The sequence below is a fragment of the Mastomys coucha genome, unplaced genomic scaffold (assembly GCF_008632895.1).
Source record: "Mastomys coucha isolate ucsf_1 unplaced genomic scaffold, UCSF_Mcou_1 pScaffold7, whole genome shotgun sequence".
NCBI lineage: Eukaryota > Metazoa > Chordata > Mammalia > Rodentia > Muridae > Mastomys > Mastomys coucha.
The window spans coordinates 93,286,966-93,301,892 of record NW_022196913.1 but is presented as its reverse complement, the minus strand read 5'-3'; the positions used below and the strand labels follow the sequence as shown (position 1 = coordinate 93,301,892).

The following is a 14,927-nucleotide window of genomic DNA, read 5'->3' as shown; positions in this document are numbered from 1 at the left end:
CACTTCAAACATTTACTTAAGGAAAATCTCTCATAGGTATACTGAGCTGCTTAGATTTTTAGTTAATTCCACATGTAATCAAGTGACAACCAAGAATAACCATCACCAGTTGTTTACATTGCTGAAATGGGCTTAACACTGGCCTCTGCCTACTTGACTACGCAGTACTGATAAAGTGGGCGTAATCCTGCATCCTATGTGAAGAATACTAGAGGAAGAGTACTCCCCTGAGTGGGAAAAACTCACTAGCAAACTATAAATCATTTCTAGTTTTGGCAATTCCTTCTTCCTGTTCACTGCTTGCTCCCACTCTCAACGAGGAACTATGCTTTGCAAAGTCCTGGCACTCTGTCTTGTGTGCCCCAGCTATGGCTTTCCCTAGTCCATACACAGAAGAAATGAGTGATGACTCACCAGACCCAACCAGTGAAGACATACTAGATTCAATTATTGACCTACTAAAAACCAGTGGCCAAGGGGAATCAACTGAGGTCATGCTAACAGTTGGCTTAGAGTAGTGGTTCTCCACCTTCTTAATGTTGCAACAGTTAATACTGTTCCTCATGTTGTTGACCCCAACCATAAAACTATTTTCAGTGCTACTTCATAACTAATTTTTGCTATTGTTATGAATTGTAAATATCTGATGTGCACATCTGTACATCTTACGTGACCCTGTGAAAGGGTCTTTTGGCCCTCCAAAAGGTCATGATCCACAAATTGAGAGTCACTGGCCTAGAGATTGACACCAACAGCAATTTAAGCAGACTACAGACCTGTCAACCACATTTTCCCCCCCCACCCCGAGACAGGGTTTCTCTGTATAGCCCTGGCTGTCCTGGAACTCACTCTGTAGACCAGTCTGGCCTTGAACTCAGAAATCGGTCTGCCTCTGCCTCATAAGTACTGGGATTAAAGGCGTGCGCGTGCGCCGCCGCCGCTGCCGCCGCCGCCGCCGCCACCGCCACCGCCACCGCCACCGCCACCGCAGCCGCCCGGCTAACTACACGTTTAAGTATCACAAAAACAGGGACTTTTGTGTCCTATACTGATGTTGAGACATTGCATCCACCTTTCTAGAAGAAGCCAGTGAGACCACAGATGATTCTATTACTGTCCAGCTTCCTGAGTTTTTTGAGCAGGCTGGCACCTCCATGAAAAAAAGCAAGTTTACCAAAGTGTATCTTTAAAACAGCAAAGTGTCCACTAGGTGTGATTATCGCTGCACTCCTGCATTTCTGAGAAGACTCCAACTTGGAACAAGCCTACTGCTACCCTTGCGGGTATTTTATAATTGTAGAAAATTATGTTAAGTCTGGGGCTGCTCTCAGAAAATAAGAGTGCATGAGGAAGTGGTCCTGCTCAAAGACTGTATAAGCCGTTTATGAACTCTGCCTTTACTTTATGTGGGTTTAATAAATAAATAAATGCACATTGGGAAAAATAACTTCTGGTTTTGGAAGGTTTAATTAAGTTATAGTTTTATTTTCCTAATTGGTTTTGTTTAGACGAAGGTTCAAATTAATTTAAAATCAGCTAATGACCTTGTCAGGAGTAAAAAGGATGAGTGGAGTTAAATCTGTGCAGGTGGAAAAATGTTAATGGACAATACTCAACAGGATTAACGGACATTGGTTTGCGTCTTTGACCCTCAAGAATAGGAAATCCGTGGGGCAGTGGTGGCACACGCCTTTAATCCCAGCACTTGGGAGGCAGAGGCAGATGGATTTCTGAGTTCGAGGCCAGCCTGGACTAGAGAGTGAGTTCCACGACAGCCAGGGCTACACAGAGAAACCCTGTCTCGAAAACAACAACAAAAAAGGAAATCCACACACAAAGGCTTCAAAATGTCAAAAAAAAAATCTGTTAATTCATAAAATAAATACTGGGGCCTTGGGACTTCGGGCTCGAGAGTTCCCTGCGGTCTAATTATACATTTGGAGTTTATACCACGGGGTCCAAATGGGTGTGTTTGTTCTTGACAGCAATGATTTCAGGACCAGTACTAACTCCTAGCCCCTCGCCCCTTACCTCGGTTACACGTGGCTTCTCGTCTTCCACACTTACACAAGCACTATTCGCCAAGCACTTAACGCCCTTTCCTTCCTTCTTCACCTTCACCTTATCACCCAGTAAATCTTCCCTCCGCTCTCTTAATTTTAGAAAAGCCACAATCCAAACTCAAAATCCTTCATTGATCGCGAAAGCCCCGCCCACTGACGCCGGGACAAAACTTCCGGGTTCTGCCTTCGCGGCGGCTCCACTTCCTCTGACGTCACCGGTCAGAGGTGACGGGCAAGATGTCGGCGGGCGGCCGCGTCGGCTTTGAGCTCCTGTAGAGGGGCGCATTTGCGTGACAGGAGCCGGGTGGAGGCGACTGAGAGTGGTCGGGGAGGGGACACGAGGCGAAGGACGGGTGGCAGGGCTCTCAGGGTGCACGGGCCGGTACCGGGAATGCGCTGCAGCCCCACGAGCAGCTTGAAAGGCGAGCCCCGCAGGAGCTCTTCATGCCGCCCACCGGCTTAGAGTCCTCCAGGATGAACAGGAAGAAAGGAGACAAGGGCTTCGAAAGCCCTCGGCCGTACAAATTATAAGTACCTTTCCCCTACTCCGTTTCTCGCCCCGCTTTGATTTTGTTTTCATTGATTCTGTGAGTGACTTGATGAGCCTGGGAAACTAGTGGGAAACTAGAGCCCACTCCAGAGGACATGATGCTTGTAGGGTGAAACGGTTTTAAATACCAGTATTGTTCAGAATATTTACTCCTCTCCCCCACCGGCTCATAAACCTTTCTTAAAGTACCGCTATATTTTTGTCAAGTCAAACCTTTTCAGATCTGTTGCTACATTTAAAATAAACATTTTAGCCGGGCAGTGGTGGTGCACGCCTTTAATCCCAGCACTTGGGAGGCAGAGGATTTCTGAGTTCGAGGCCAGCGTGGTCTACAGAGTGAGTTCCAGGACAGCCAGGACTATACAGAGAAACCCTGTCTCGAAAAAAACAAAAAACAAAAAAAAACCAACAACAACAAAAAAAACCCATTTTAATTAATACTCATTTTGTAGAATTCGAAGACAAATTTGGTGTGTGATTTTTGAGCTGCTTAGAATATAGTCCCTTTCATATAATAACAGTAATTTCTTTCTTTTTTATATATACAACCCATCAGGTCGTTTGTATCAACAACATAAACTTCCAGAGAAAATCTGTTGTGGTAAGATCATTCCCGGTCATCATAAACAGTTTAAGTCAGCCTTTCACAGTTCTTGGGGATTCTGTAGTCTTCAAGATCCCTCAGAATAAGAAATGAGAATTCAAGTCTGTTTGCTATACATGCTGTCTCTGTTCTCCCCACCTTCTCCCATTTCCTGATTAAAATGTTCAATATGCTAAGCATGTTGTGAAATAGGAAGTTTTTATAATAAAGCACCTTCACATTGTGCATTAGACAAGACTAAGCCTGTAGTCATAGCATTCTTAGATTCAGCTGCTTATTTATGGAATTTCTTTTGTAATATTTGTCACATATTGCTTTTTGGGGATAGAACATTGAAAGCATTAAGGAGTATTTTTAATTTAAGTTTTTATTCCAGCAGTATAGGAAACTCGTGATTTCACTCAGTGAAGCTTAGCATTATTAGAGTCAACATGATTGACTGAATTATAGTGAATGTTACTTGAATCACTGTTGTCTATAAAACATTCCTTAAGGTGTATGTATATTAACTCATTGACTCTTCACTGTAATCTCTTGAGGTAGATAAGATTTCAGTCCCAGCTTTATAAATGAGGGAGCTGAGTGCATACAAGTAAAGAGAAATAAAGTATTGATAGAAGAGCAAAACTACTACCTACATGTAGTCTATCAGAAGAACTTCTGGTGGCCATTCACCTTTTTATGCCATTACTTTCCGTAATCCACAAGAGATACATGGTTGCTTGGATTTATTATCCTGGAATAGAGAAGTGAGCATTCCACCTTTTCCACCATAATAGCCCTTACTTCACTAATAGGACAGGGACCTATTATTACAACATGTATTATTTTATATTAGAGGGCTAAAAAAGTAAACATTAGTCCTATTCTAATAGACTTGATCTATGATATCATTTAATTACATGACCTCTAAATACTTCCTGCTTGACTAGAGAGTTCAGTTGTTCAATTCAGAAGAACGAAGATATGATAATATCAACAAGATTAGGTGGTTTTGTTTGGTTTGGTTTTGCTTTGTTTTTGTTCTCAAAACAGATAGTGCCCTGGCATGTGGTTGCAGATCCTTCAGGAGGCTCTGTGGTAGAGAGTGGCTTTCCATTTACTCAGAAGCCTCTGTTCTAGGGCTCTGAACTGGCTTAGGACTAGAAATTAGATAAATCATCTCTACTATTGCACTGTGAGTCATTTTTTTCCCCAGAAGACCTAGAATTTTTTCTGTTTACTGAGCAACATCATTGAATGTTACCTGTTTATATCTTTCTTTAGCACCTGATAATCAGTGAGCTGTTATGTTAGTTCTGTGGATCAGGATACTATGTTTAAGATGGGTACAATGGTAGCTGCCTGCACTCCTAGTTAGGGGGTTGAGGTGGGAAGATCAGTTGAGCCTAGGAAATGTAGACCAGCCTGAGCAAAATGGAGAAATCGCCTCTTAAAAAAAAACAGCTGCACATAGTGGTACACACCTGTAACCCCCACTCTAGAAGTTGAGGCAGGAAGATTAGGGGTTTGATATGACCCTGGACTGCATAGGGTGATGCTGTTTCAAAAAGAAAAGAGAAAAACAAATACAATCATGCTGTGTCCCTTTGTGGCTTATTTTGATGACTGTGTCCATTCATGAGTAAATTTTGAGCAAAGTAAATTTTGAACATACTTCTGGGCACAGAGAGTAATGTTATAATCAGAAAAGAGGGTAGTGGACAGAGGAGGATTTCTCAGCTGGTGTAGCTCTGTCCTGCAGAGAATCCTCTGAAGGATCATTCATAGGAGGGAGAAAAAGTAGACAAAAATGTAGCTGTGGGGCAAGAGAATTTGGTGGCTGGTAAGAGAGTGATTTAGGGTCAGGTTTTGGGATGAGCGAAGAAGAAAGGTCCCGAAATTGCAGGAGCAAAGGAGCAGTCCAGTTTGTGATTGAAGGAAAGGGCCATGAAAAGAGAAGCGCTGGACATTCAAACTCACAGCAGTATCAACAGTGTAGACATGTCTCTCAGATCGTGATTTTGATTGTCATCCTGGAATGGAGGAATTCTAGCAATTTAGGTAAAGGAACTTGAAGTCATTGTTATCAGAAGGGTCTCTGGCCTCTGTTGCCTGACTGCAGGGATTATAGGCATGTGTCCCATGCCCACCAGGATTGTACAGTTACTAAGTGATAGATAGGATTCAGATATTTATTTACAAGGGCTTTTTTCTACAGTGTCAAGAAATAGGCATTTAACTACAAATGAGTGCTGTCCTGGCTGGCTTTTGTAGTGTTTACTACATTCAGTATGACAAATGGTCAAGAATAAGTATCTTCTCTCAGACATTCAGGTGCTATTTCATTCAAGTGTAGTAAATAAAGAGTTTTCAAAAATATTAGATGGCATGGGACAGCTAGGTGGGAAATGGTGGAGGAAGTCCTAAAGTGGAAGGATAATGTTGAGGTGTTTGGTAGTCTGAGAATTTGAATTATGTCAGTGGGTAAGGATGCTAGAGCAGAAGGAAGCTTGTGACTGTTAATAGAGCTCATTGTTGCACACAGGTTAGGGCCCTGTGACATCAGGGAATCATTTTCTTGGCATATATTCCCTTCACTTTTATATTATCAGTGTTATTTTAGAAAAACCATATATTCTTTACAGGTAACTATGGGCTAATAACTTTTTCCATAAATTTCTAATTCACTTCTCTTTTTAGATTCTTGATACAGGGACTCACTATATAACTCATGATGACATCAAACTGGCTATCCTTTTGCCTCAGCCTTCTAAGTGCTGAAGTTACAAATCAGGATCAGTATTGCACGTACTGCTGCTCCCACAGTTCTCTCACAGCACTTGCTGCTCTATGTTTCCTCATTATCTCCTGTGAGGAGACGCATACTTGTTAGCTTCAGTATTGTAGTTTTTTTGTTTGTTTTTTAAGATTTATTCATTTATTATATGTAAGTATACTGTAGCTGTCTTCAGACACTTCAGAAGAGGGTGTTAGATTTCATAATGGATGGTTGTGAGCTACCATGTGGTTGCTGGGATTTGAACTCAGGACCTTTGGAAGAGCAGTCAGTGCTCTTAAATGCTGAGCCATCTCTCCAGCCCCAGTATTGTAGTTTTTAAAGCCCAAGTTCTGTGTACCATCAGATTCTTTGACTTCAACTTCCTGATTGTGACTTACTTCTTTACCAGTTTCTGGTCCTCTAGCCTATTTTGATTGCAGTCTACCTAGAAATTCTTGTATTTGAGACTAGTAAATGTTTTCACTTTTCCAGTCAATAGTGGCTTAATTACCACAAATTACACAGATAAAGGAAGGCTTGTAAAGACTAGATAAATAATACTCAGTCAGTCACTGGTACAGTTAATGTTTAGAGTTAAGATTCTTGGAGAACATTCATGTGTACATAGCTATTTGGGATTTTATTTTTAGAGGTAGCATATGTAAGTGGTAATTAAGGAAATATGCTCTGCAACATTGTAACATTTATAATAGCTGTTCTTTGTTTTCACAGGGATTCGTGGAGCTGACTATATTTCCTACAGTTGCCAACTTGAATAGAATCAAGTTGAACAGTAAGCAGTGCAGAATATACCGAGTCAGGATCAATGACTTGGAGGCTGCTTTTATTTATAATGATCCAACCTTAGAAGTTTGTCACAGTGAGTCAAAACAGTAAGTTGGACACTTTAAGAAGCTGGTGTTTCTAAGTCATTCTGTCATTGTTTGTAGAGATTGGTTTAATGTTTTTCAACTAAGTTTTCCATTCTTATTACAGTAGAGCTTTATGTTGCATAATTTCTGTTGCTTTTACTTTCCTGCAAATTTCGCTCAAGGGTTTCCTCACCTTTGTCCAACATTTAAGTTATTAAATTTCCCTTCTTACAGCTTTAAAGAAGTATTATCTGGGAATTTTTAGTACATTTATTTTTGTTAAATTTCTTAACCATGTTTCTTTCTTTTTTTTTTTTTTTTGGTTTTTTGAGACAGGGTTTCTCTGTGTAGCCCTGGCTGTCCTGGAACTCACTCTGTAGACCAGGCTGGCCTCGAACTCAGAAATCTGCCTGCCTCTGCCTCCCAAGTGCTGGGATTAAAGGTGTGTGCCACCACTGCCTGGCTCATGTTTCTGTTTTAGTGTTCTTATCCTTGTTTACTTGATAAATACCAAGAAATTGTTTCAATGAATTGGATGGTCACCATCATCTTCAGACCAGAGACACTGTAAAATACTCTACTAAATGGTTTCACTATTTTAAAGTATCTTAAGAAATACAGTATCTGGGCTGGTGAGATGGCTCAGCAGTTAAGAGCACTGACTACTCTTCCAGAGGTCATGAGTTCAAATCCCAGCAACCACATGGTAGTTCACAACCATCTGTAATGAGAGACTTAAAAAAAAAAAAAAAAGAAATACAGTATCCACTGTCAACTATATTGGAGGGCATTTTTAAAAAGTCCTGATAGCACTAGGTCCTATTATTTCTGTGGTTCTCAGTGTTTTGTAGTGGGGTGCCAAGTGCAGTGCAGTTATAAACTCTTCAATGAGGACAGTATGTCACTAGCCTAGGACATGTCATATTGCTTTAACGAGTGACTCCAAATAAGCAGCATGAGTATTACCTAGGAGCTATTTAGTTCTGCAGATCTAAGGTATTAGCCCAGACTTAGTGAGTCAGACAGGAGAGGGTCTACCCAGCAAGCCTTCTCGGGGATTCTCAGAGTCTGAAGCTAAGTTACCCGGATACTAGATAAGGAGTGACCTTGACATTCCAGAGTTAATGAAGGATGTGAACACAGTTATCAGTTTAACAGTTCTTTTTAGCTATTGGCTTCCTTCCTTCCTTCCTCCTTTCTTTCTTTCCTGTTTTGAGGTCAGGCTGTCTTTGAACTCAGAGAGATCCTCTTGCCTATGCCTCCAGAGTACTGGGATTAAAGGCATGCACCACCATGTCTGTCACATTAATTCTTTTTTTGTTTTGTTTTGTTTTGTTTTGTTTTCCAGACAGGGTTTCTCTGTGTAGCCCTGGCTGTCCTGGAACTCACTCTGTAGACCAGGCTGACCTCGAACTCAGAAATCTGCCTGCCTCTGCCTCCCAAGTGCTGGGATTAAAGGCATGTGCCACCACCACCCGGCTACATTAATACTTAACATGGTAAATAGTATCAGGATTAGTTAAGTTGGCTAAAAACGTATTCTTATGAATTGTGTAAGAAGATATAATACTTAGAAATAATTGATGCCATTGGTTCTTTTTTTTTTAAACTTTTATTGCATTATGATGAGAAAAGTTACATGATTTCAGTTTATCTGAATTTATTAACATTTAAAAACATATTTCAATTAAATATAATTGAATCACATTCTTGTTTCCCTTTTGTACCACTGCTCCTCCCAGAGACTCCCCTTCAATACCTACAATATCTTTTTTGTCATATTCCTTAAAATTTATAAAATACTATAACAATAAAAATGTGTATTATAAAAGTTGTTTGATATAAACATACACCTCCCCCGTAAAATGTTACCATGATGCCATTGGTCCTTAGGAAGATCTGCTGAAATGTGTGGCTTGCTGTTATTACCAGTTGGCTTTTATCTCCCCAGGAGAAACCTCAATTATTTTTCCAATGCATATGCAGCTGCAGTCAGTGCTGTGGACCCTGATGCGGGGAATGGAGAACTCTGCATTAAGGTTCCCTCAGAGCTCTGGAAACATGTCGATGGTAAAGCACCAGGAATGTATTACTGAACAGTGAAATAAATCTTGCTAAATTTATAGGCCAGAAAGATGCTTTAATTGTATCGTAACCAGTACAAATGTGTGAAAGGAACTGGAAAATTCTTTTCTTCTTTAGGGTTCTGGATTAATATGAATATGTTAGCCACGGGCTGTTACAAAATTGCCTGGTTTCAGTGCCAGGAAACCACTTTGTAGATGCTAGGGATGTTTTCTGTCAAAGGAGCTATGCTTCTAGCTCCTTTCACTTGTTTTTTTTTCTTTTTCTTTTGTTCTGACTGTCCTGGCAATTGCTCTGTAGACCAGGCTAGCCTCTAACTGAGAGACCCATCTGCCTCAGTCTCCTGAGTCCTCAGAGCAAAGGCGTGTGCCACCACACAAGGCTGTTTTGTCCTTTTAATGAAAGGTACTTTAAAAATCATGTGGATAGGTCCATTTGGGACAGTAGCATTTTTGCAGCATTAACAGTCCTAGTTTTTCCTTGTTACAGAACCTCGTTCTCAAGTCCCACAATAAGTTCACTGAACTATTTTGTGGTTGAGCAGATGCTAGAACATGGGCTCTTGCCACATGTCCTATGTACTTTGAATTTACCCTTTCTAAATCTTCATGATCCATTCTTTAACCAGTACAATTGTTGTTTGAAAACTTCTTCCTACCTTATTTAGTCTTATAGAAGTCAAAGAAGAAAGAAAACACTTTGTTTTCAGTGTGTTTGGGAGCAGGTGAGAAATAGTGGTATTACTCAGTGTAGAGCACATGTAGAAGCTTATCATTGCATGGACATGCACTTGTGATATCTGGGGGAAATTAAAATATCTCCCTTTATTTTAACACAAGGTGCCTTTTACTGTACAGAAACAGAATATAATTGAAGAACATAATAGACGATGCAGTTTCTTCAATAACCCTCCTCACTCTACTTCCCTTCCTTTACTCTTCAAAGTCAAGTAGAGCTAACAGTTTGGGAAAAAAATACAAAAGGAGAAAAAACTCAAAATATAGAATTGCAATTGGATAGGCCTTAAAGCATCCATACTAGGGGGTTTGAAATTTTTCTGAAAACATTGCATGTTGTCAGAAATGTTGAGAATATGCTATGGTTAGTGGTGTGCTTTGTGAGAAATTACAAGCAGCAGCTAGAGAGACTGGAGGCAAGCTGTCAGCTAGTGTAGGTGAGCACTGTAAAAGCCTGTGCCGCAGCAAGTATACGGTGTCTTTGTTTTATGTACTGGCATTTGATTCCAGGCCTTTAGCATCTAGGCAAGTGCCCCACCACTGGAACTACATTCCACGTAGCTCTGTGCTTTCTTAATATATATAATGCTCAGGCTGTGGTTCTCATGTAGTATATTCATTATATAGATTACTGTTGCTTATTTACGTGTCAGTGAATGTATATATATATTCATTTATTACAGAGTTAAAGGTCCTGAAGATACATATTAATTTTTCTTTGGATCAGCCAAAAGGAGGTCTTCATTTTGTGGTACCCAGTGTAGAGGGGAGTATGGCAGAGAGAGGTGCTCATGTCTTCTCTTGTGGGTATCAAAATTCTACAAGGTAGATTATGAATTCATATCTTACAATTAATTTAATTTTTCTAGTTGCGTTTTTCAATATTGAATGTGCAGTCTATTTTCTAGAATGGCCAGTGTAAGCTTGGTCCCTCCAACTCCAAGCTGCTTGTGAGTCATGTCTATTGAGTGTTCCTTCTCAGCTTTGTAATCTTCATCTTTTCCTTAGCGAAGAGTTTTGAAATGACCTATCAGCTTGATTCTTCAGCTTTATAGTGAGCTTTAGCATGCATGCAGAAAACTGCAGCATTTAAATGTAAAGAGATAAAACTTTTCACAAGTGAACAACCTGTTGAGCTCAGATCAACACAGATAGCACCACCACTTGGCAGAGTCTCCTCTGCTTCCAGTCAGCGTTCTCACCTGGCGTTCTCTCTCCTCAGTTCCTGAAACACCATTGATTGTGCTTGGTTTTGAACTTTAAGTAAAGCGGCTTATTCATGCTTGTGCTCTTTATAGCCAGCTTTTTGCTGTTGTTTGACATCAGTAGGTTTACATAGGACCTACATCTTTATGTGAAATGTAATCCACTCTTTCTAATGCTCTGTAGTTCACTACATGTTACTGAAATTGTTTATAATGTGAGGGCTTTCCTCAGATTATTAATTCTTCTAAGGTTGTGTTTTAGAATTGTTGATATTTTGGTATTATGTACTGATTCTATTATATAGTAAGACTTGACCTGATATTTTAAGTCTGAAGTATACTTTGTACTGTTAATCTGCTTGTAGATTTTGGTTTCCCTGTGTTGATTCATACTCTGAGTTGTGTACCTGGAAATTAGAATTTACAGTAGATGCTGCAATGGTAGCCGTATCCAATGGAGATTTGGTGGAGACAGTGTATACTCATGACATGAGAAAGAAGACCTTCCATTATATGCTTACTATTCCTACAGCAGCATCCAATATCTCCTTGGCCATTGGACCATTTGAAATACTTGTGGATCCATATATGCATGAGGTATGTGTATGTGTGTTTCACTCGTCTTTTTCTTCTCTGTACTTTTACTCCTTATGAGAAGAAAGGCACAGATAAATAACACTTTTTTTAGTGTTTAAATGCTTTTAAATACTTTAACACTATCACTAAAAAGAAAATCTTTCACATCACATTTATTTGGAATTAAAAGCATTTTGATGAGTTTGTTGACCAGGATTCTATGAACACCTCAGTATGCTAAAGTGAAAATATTATTTATTACTTTTTTTCTTTAAAAATAAGGTCTCTCTGTATAGCCCTTGAAGTCATGTGTTCCATGGTACTATGCTTATGCTTTAATTTTCAAATTGTAGTTTTCCAGCTTCCAGAGATAGGACTTTAGATGAAATTAGTAATAACAGTTGATTTTAGAAACCAACTTACACTCTAGCCAAGGTGCACTTTTTTTTTCTTAATGCTAAGCACTGTATTAGAAAAAAATCATAAAGTTTTCATATATTTAAAATAGTTTACTTATATTTGCATACATTTCTCTAACTGTAACATACTTACTGTTAGCCTTGACCCCATCCTGACCTTTCAAACTATTTTGGGTTTATTTTGCTTTGTCTTGTTTTTGGTTTTCTTCTTACTAGAAGACTGTTTGGACAGTCTTGCTAGGTGGCCCAGGCTTTCCTCAAACTCACGTGAGCCTTCCGGCCTCAGCTTCCTGGCCACTGAGGCATGCACGACTGCATCTGGCTTTTATTTGTCAAACTTTTGTCTAGCACGAAATGATTGAGCAAGATATCTTTTGGATGAAACGTTACTAAGTTCTTGTTTTGTCTTGAGACAGTCTCACTATGGTGCTCTGACTAGCTTTGAAGTGGTAACACTCTCTCTGCTCACTGTTCTAGAGGCTGTGGGGCCTGGGAGAATGGAGCTGAATGAGAACTTATTCAGAGCATCAGACAGTTATACTCTGAGGGTTAATGTCACATGAGTAAAATATTTGTATTTACAGGGGCAAGCCACATGTGGGAAACAAGCCACTGGTGGCTCCACATGGCAGAAACCAAGTTTTTCCATAGAGGTGTATAAAACAGCAATAGCCAGTTATAGTGAATAATCTGAAGTAAACTTACTTCTATTTGTTCCACCTGGGGGGGTCACAAAAGCATATTCCAAAAACAATTCCAATGGTTTTGAAGAAACTGACCCAGGGTCACAAGATTCTTATATTGTTTTTTTCGAAGTTTCCTCACAAGCATTCAGAATTCTCCCCATAGGACTCCATTCTTAGAACATGAAGCACTGGGATTACAGATGTGGCCACCATCCCTGGCTTCTTCATTCATTTGTTTCATAAGATAGTCTGTGATACTTGTTTTGAATTTAGCTTAATATGAAAACCATGACCGTTACTTCTATTGTGAATATTTTTTACCTCCTTACTGCCAGTGTGGCTCGCCTGTATTGGGTGCACCAGTATTTGCTGAAGTTTCAGGGGACAACTGGAGTGATTGTTCCTGGTATGCGATAGTACTGATTAGCACTAACTAGTTCATGCTGAGGTCACTGTTTAGCCCAGACTGGCTTAACATCCCAAGAGTTAGAATTTCTGTTATGAGCCATCATTACGGGGCAACATAAACTATTAATTTCTACATTCAGTTTAGTGGTCCTTGCCTGGCATGTGAAAGCCATTGGGTTTAATCTTCAACATTGTATACACACACACACATACTAATTACTAAAATATTACTATAAGATGCTCAATATTTGCTAGGTGTAGACACATAAGAGATTATGCTAAGCCTTAAAATTTAATTCTTTCTAGTTTATGCATAGGAGAAAAAATTTAATTTGGAACAGTTTTATTTTCATTGTGTGTAAGCTTTTAGCATAATCCATTTTAAATTTAACTTTTTTAGTACAGTGAGCATTTTGTGAACCTGATCTGAAAAGCCTACTAATTTTACAACACCTATTTTCAACATTATGAAATTTATTGCAAACTAAACATGCCCTTTCTTGTTTTCAGGTTACCCATTTTTGTTTACCTCAACTTCTTCCATTACTTAAACATACTACATCATACATTCACGAAGTTTTTGAATTTTATGAAGAAATTTTGACTTGTCGCTATCCATACTCGTGTTTTAAGACAGTCTTCATTGATGAGGCTTACGTTGAAGTGGCCGCCTATGCTTCTATGAGCATTTTCAGGTTAGTGTCCCTTCAGATGATGCCTAAGTTAGAATACATACAAGGAAAAGCTATTGGCTAATCAGTTTTGAATCTCAGTGTGCTTGAGTTCATAGGTACTCTGGTATTTGTACAAATGTTACATTTTAGCCTCTTATATAAGGAAGTGATGGATCATGTGCCTTCTACAATTAGCATTCACATTTCTGGTTCAGTTCTTTTTTTTTTTTTTTTTTTTTTTTTTTTTTTTTTGGTTTTTTCGAGACAGGGTTTCTCTGTATATCTCTGGCTGTCCTGGAACTCACTCTGTAGACCTCGAACTCAGAACTCCACCTGCCTCTGCCTCCCAAGTGCCGGGATTAAAGGCGTGCGCCACCACCGCCCGGCTTCTGGTTCAGTTCTTAATGTTTAGCTTTCATGTTGTATAGGTGATTGGTGTGCCTTCTTGGTAGCACTACAAAAATGTATTGGTCTCACCAGTTTGTTATCAAAATACCACTGCCTGGCTGGGGTTTATTTTTGTTACTGTTTTTCTGGTTTCTGGGGACAGTGTCTCCCCAGCACTATGTGTTTCAAGCTGTCTGGTTTCCAGACTGAATGCTGGGTTACTGGAGTGTGCATCTGTATCCAACCTGGGAAAGGAATTTTGAAATTAACCCTATTTTATTAGGCTCCATTTCTGATTAACACTAGTTTCTTCCTCCTTAAAACAGTGACTTATAGCCGGTCAGTGGTGGCGTATGCCTTTAATCCCAGCACTTGGGTGGCAGAGGCAGACAGATTACTGAGTGCCAATCTGGTCTACAGAGTGAGTTCCAGGGCTACACAGAGAAACCCTGTCTTGAAAAACAAAACAAAACCAAAAAAAACCAAAAAAACAAAAACCAGTGATTTATATTTTTTATTAAAATCAGTACAAAACTCTGTGTTCTTTGCTTTAGGTAGACTGAATTTCAGATTTGAAAAGATTAGAAAACTTTGGAGCGAATATTCTTCTTTTTTTCCCCTTCTGTATTGAACTTGAACCAAAAATTGTGTTGCTTGAGAGTGTGGTTACTGTACTCTGGCCGACTGACTATGCGTGTCTTGGCGAGAGTGTGGTTACTGTATTCTGACCGACTGACTATGCGTGTCTTAGCGAGAGTGTAGTTACTGCACTCTGGCCGACTGACTATGCGTGTCTTGGTGAGAGTGTGGTTACTGCACTCTGGCCGACTGACTATGCGTGTCTTGGTCCTGAGTGTAGTTACTGTACTCTGACCGACTGGCTATGCGTGTCTTGGTCCT

General features: G+C 39.7%; 1 protein-coding gene across 2 annotated transcripts in view; it reads left to right on the top strand.

The window, feature by feature from the left end:
* The first annotated feature begins 2,268 nt into the window (after nt 1-2,268).
* The window catches only part of Taf2 (TATA-box binding protein associated factor 2), a 58,258-nt gene continuing 45,599 nt past the window's right edge, over nt 2,269-14,927 (top strand). Inside the window, exons 1-7 of one of the 2 annotated variants that reach the window (XM_031357930.1) lie at nt 2,269-2,590; nt 3,160-3,214; nt 6,711-6,871; nt 8,802-8,920; nt 10,356-10,497; nt 11,243-11,474; nt 13,477-13,661. In XM_031357930.1, coding sequence (XP_031213790.1) covers nt 2,508-2,590; nt 3,160-3,214; nt 6,711-6,871; nt 8,802-8,920; nt 10,356-10,497; nt 11,243-11,474; nt 13,477-13,661 — 977 coding nt within the window. In that variant the 5' untranslated portion in view covers nt 2,269-2,507. Of the gene's footprint in view, nt 2,591-3,159; nt 3,215-6,710; nt 6,872-8,801; nt 8,933-10,355; nt 10,498-11,242; nt 11,475-13,476; nt 13,662-14,927 lie in introns of both variants that reach the window. The other variant, XM_031357929.1, reaches the window with a different exon arrangement.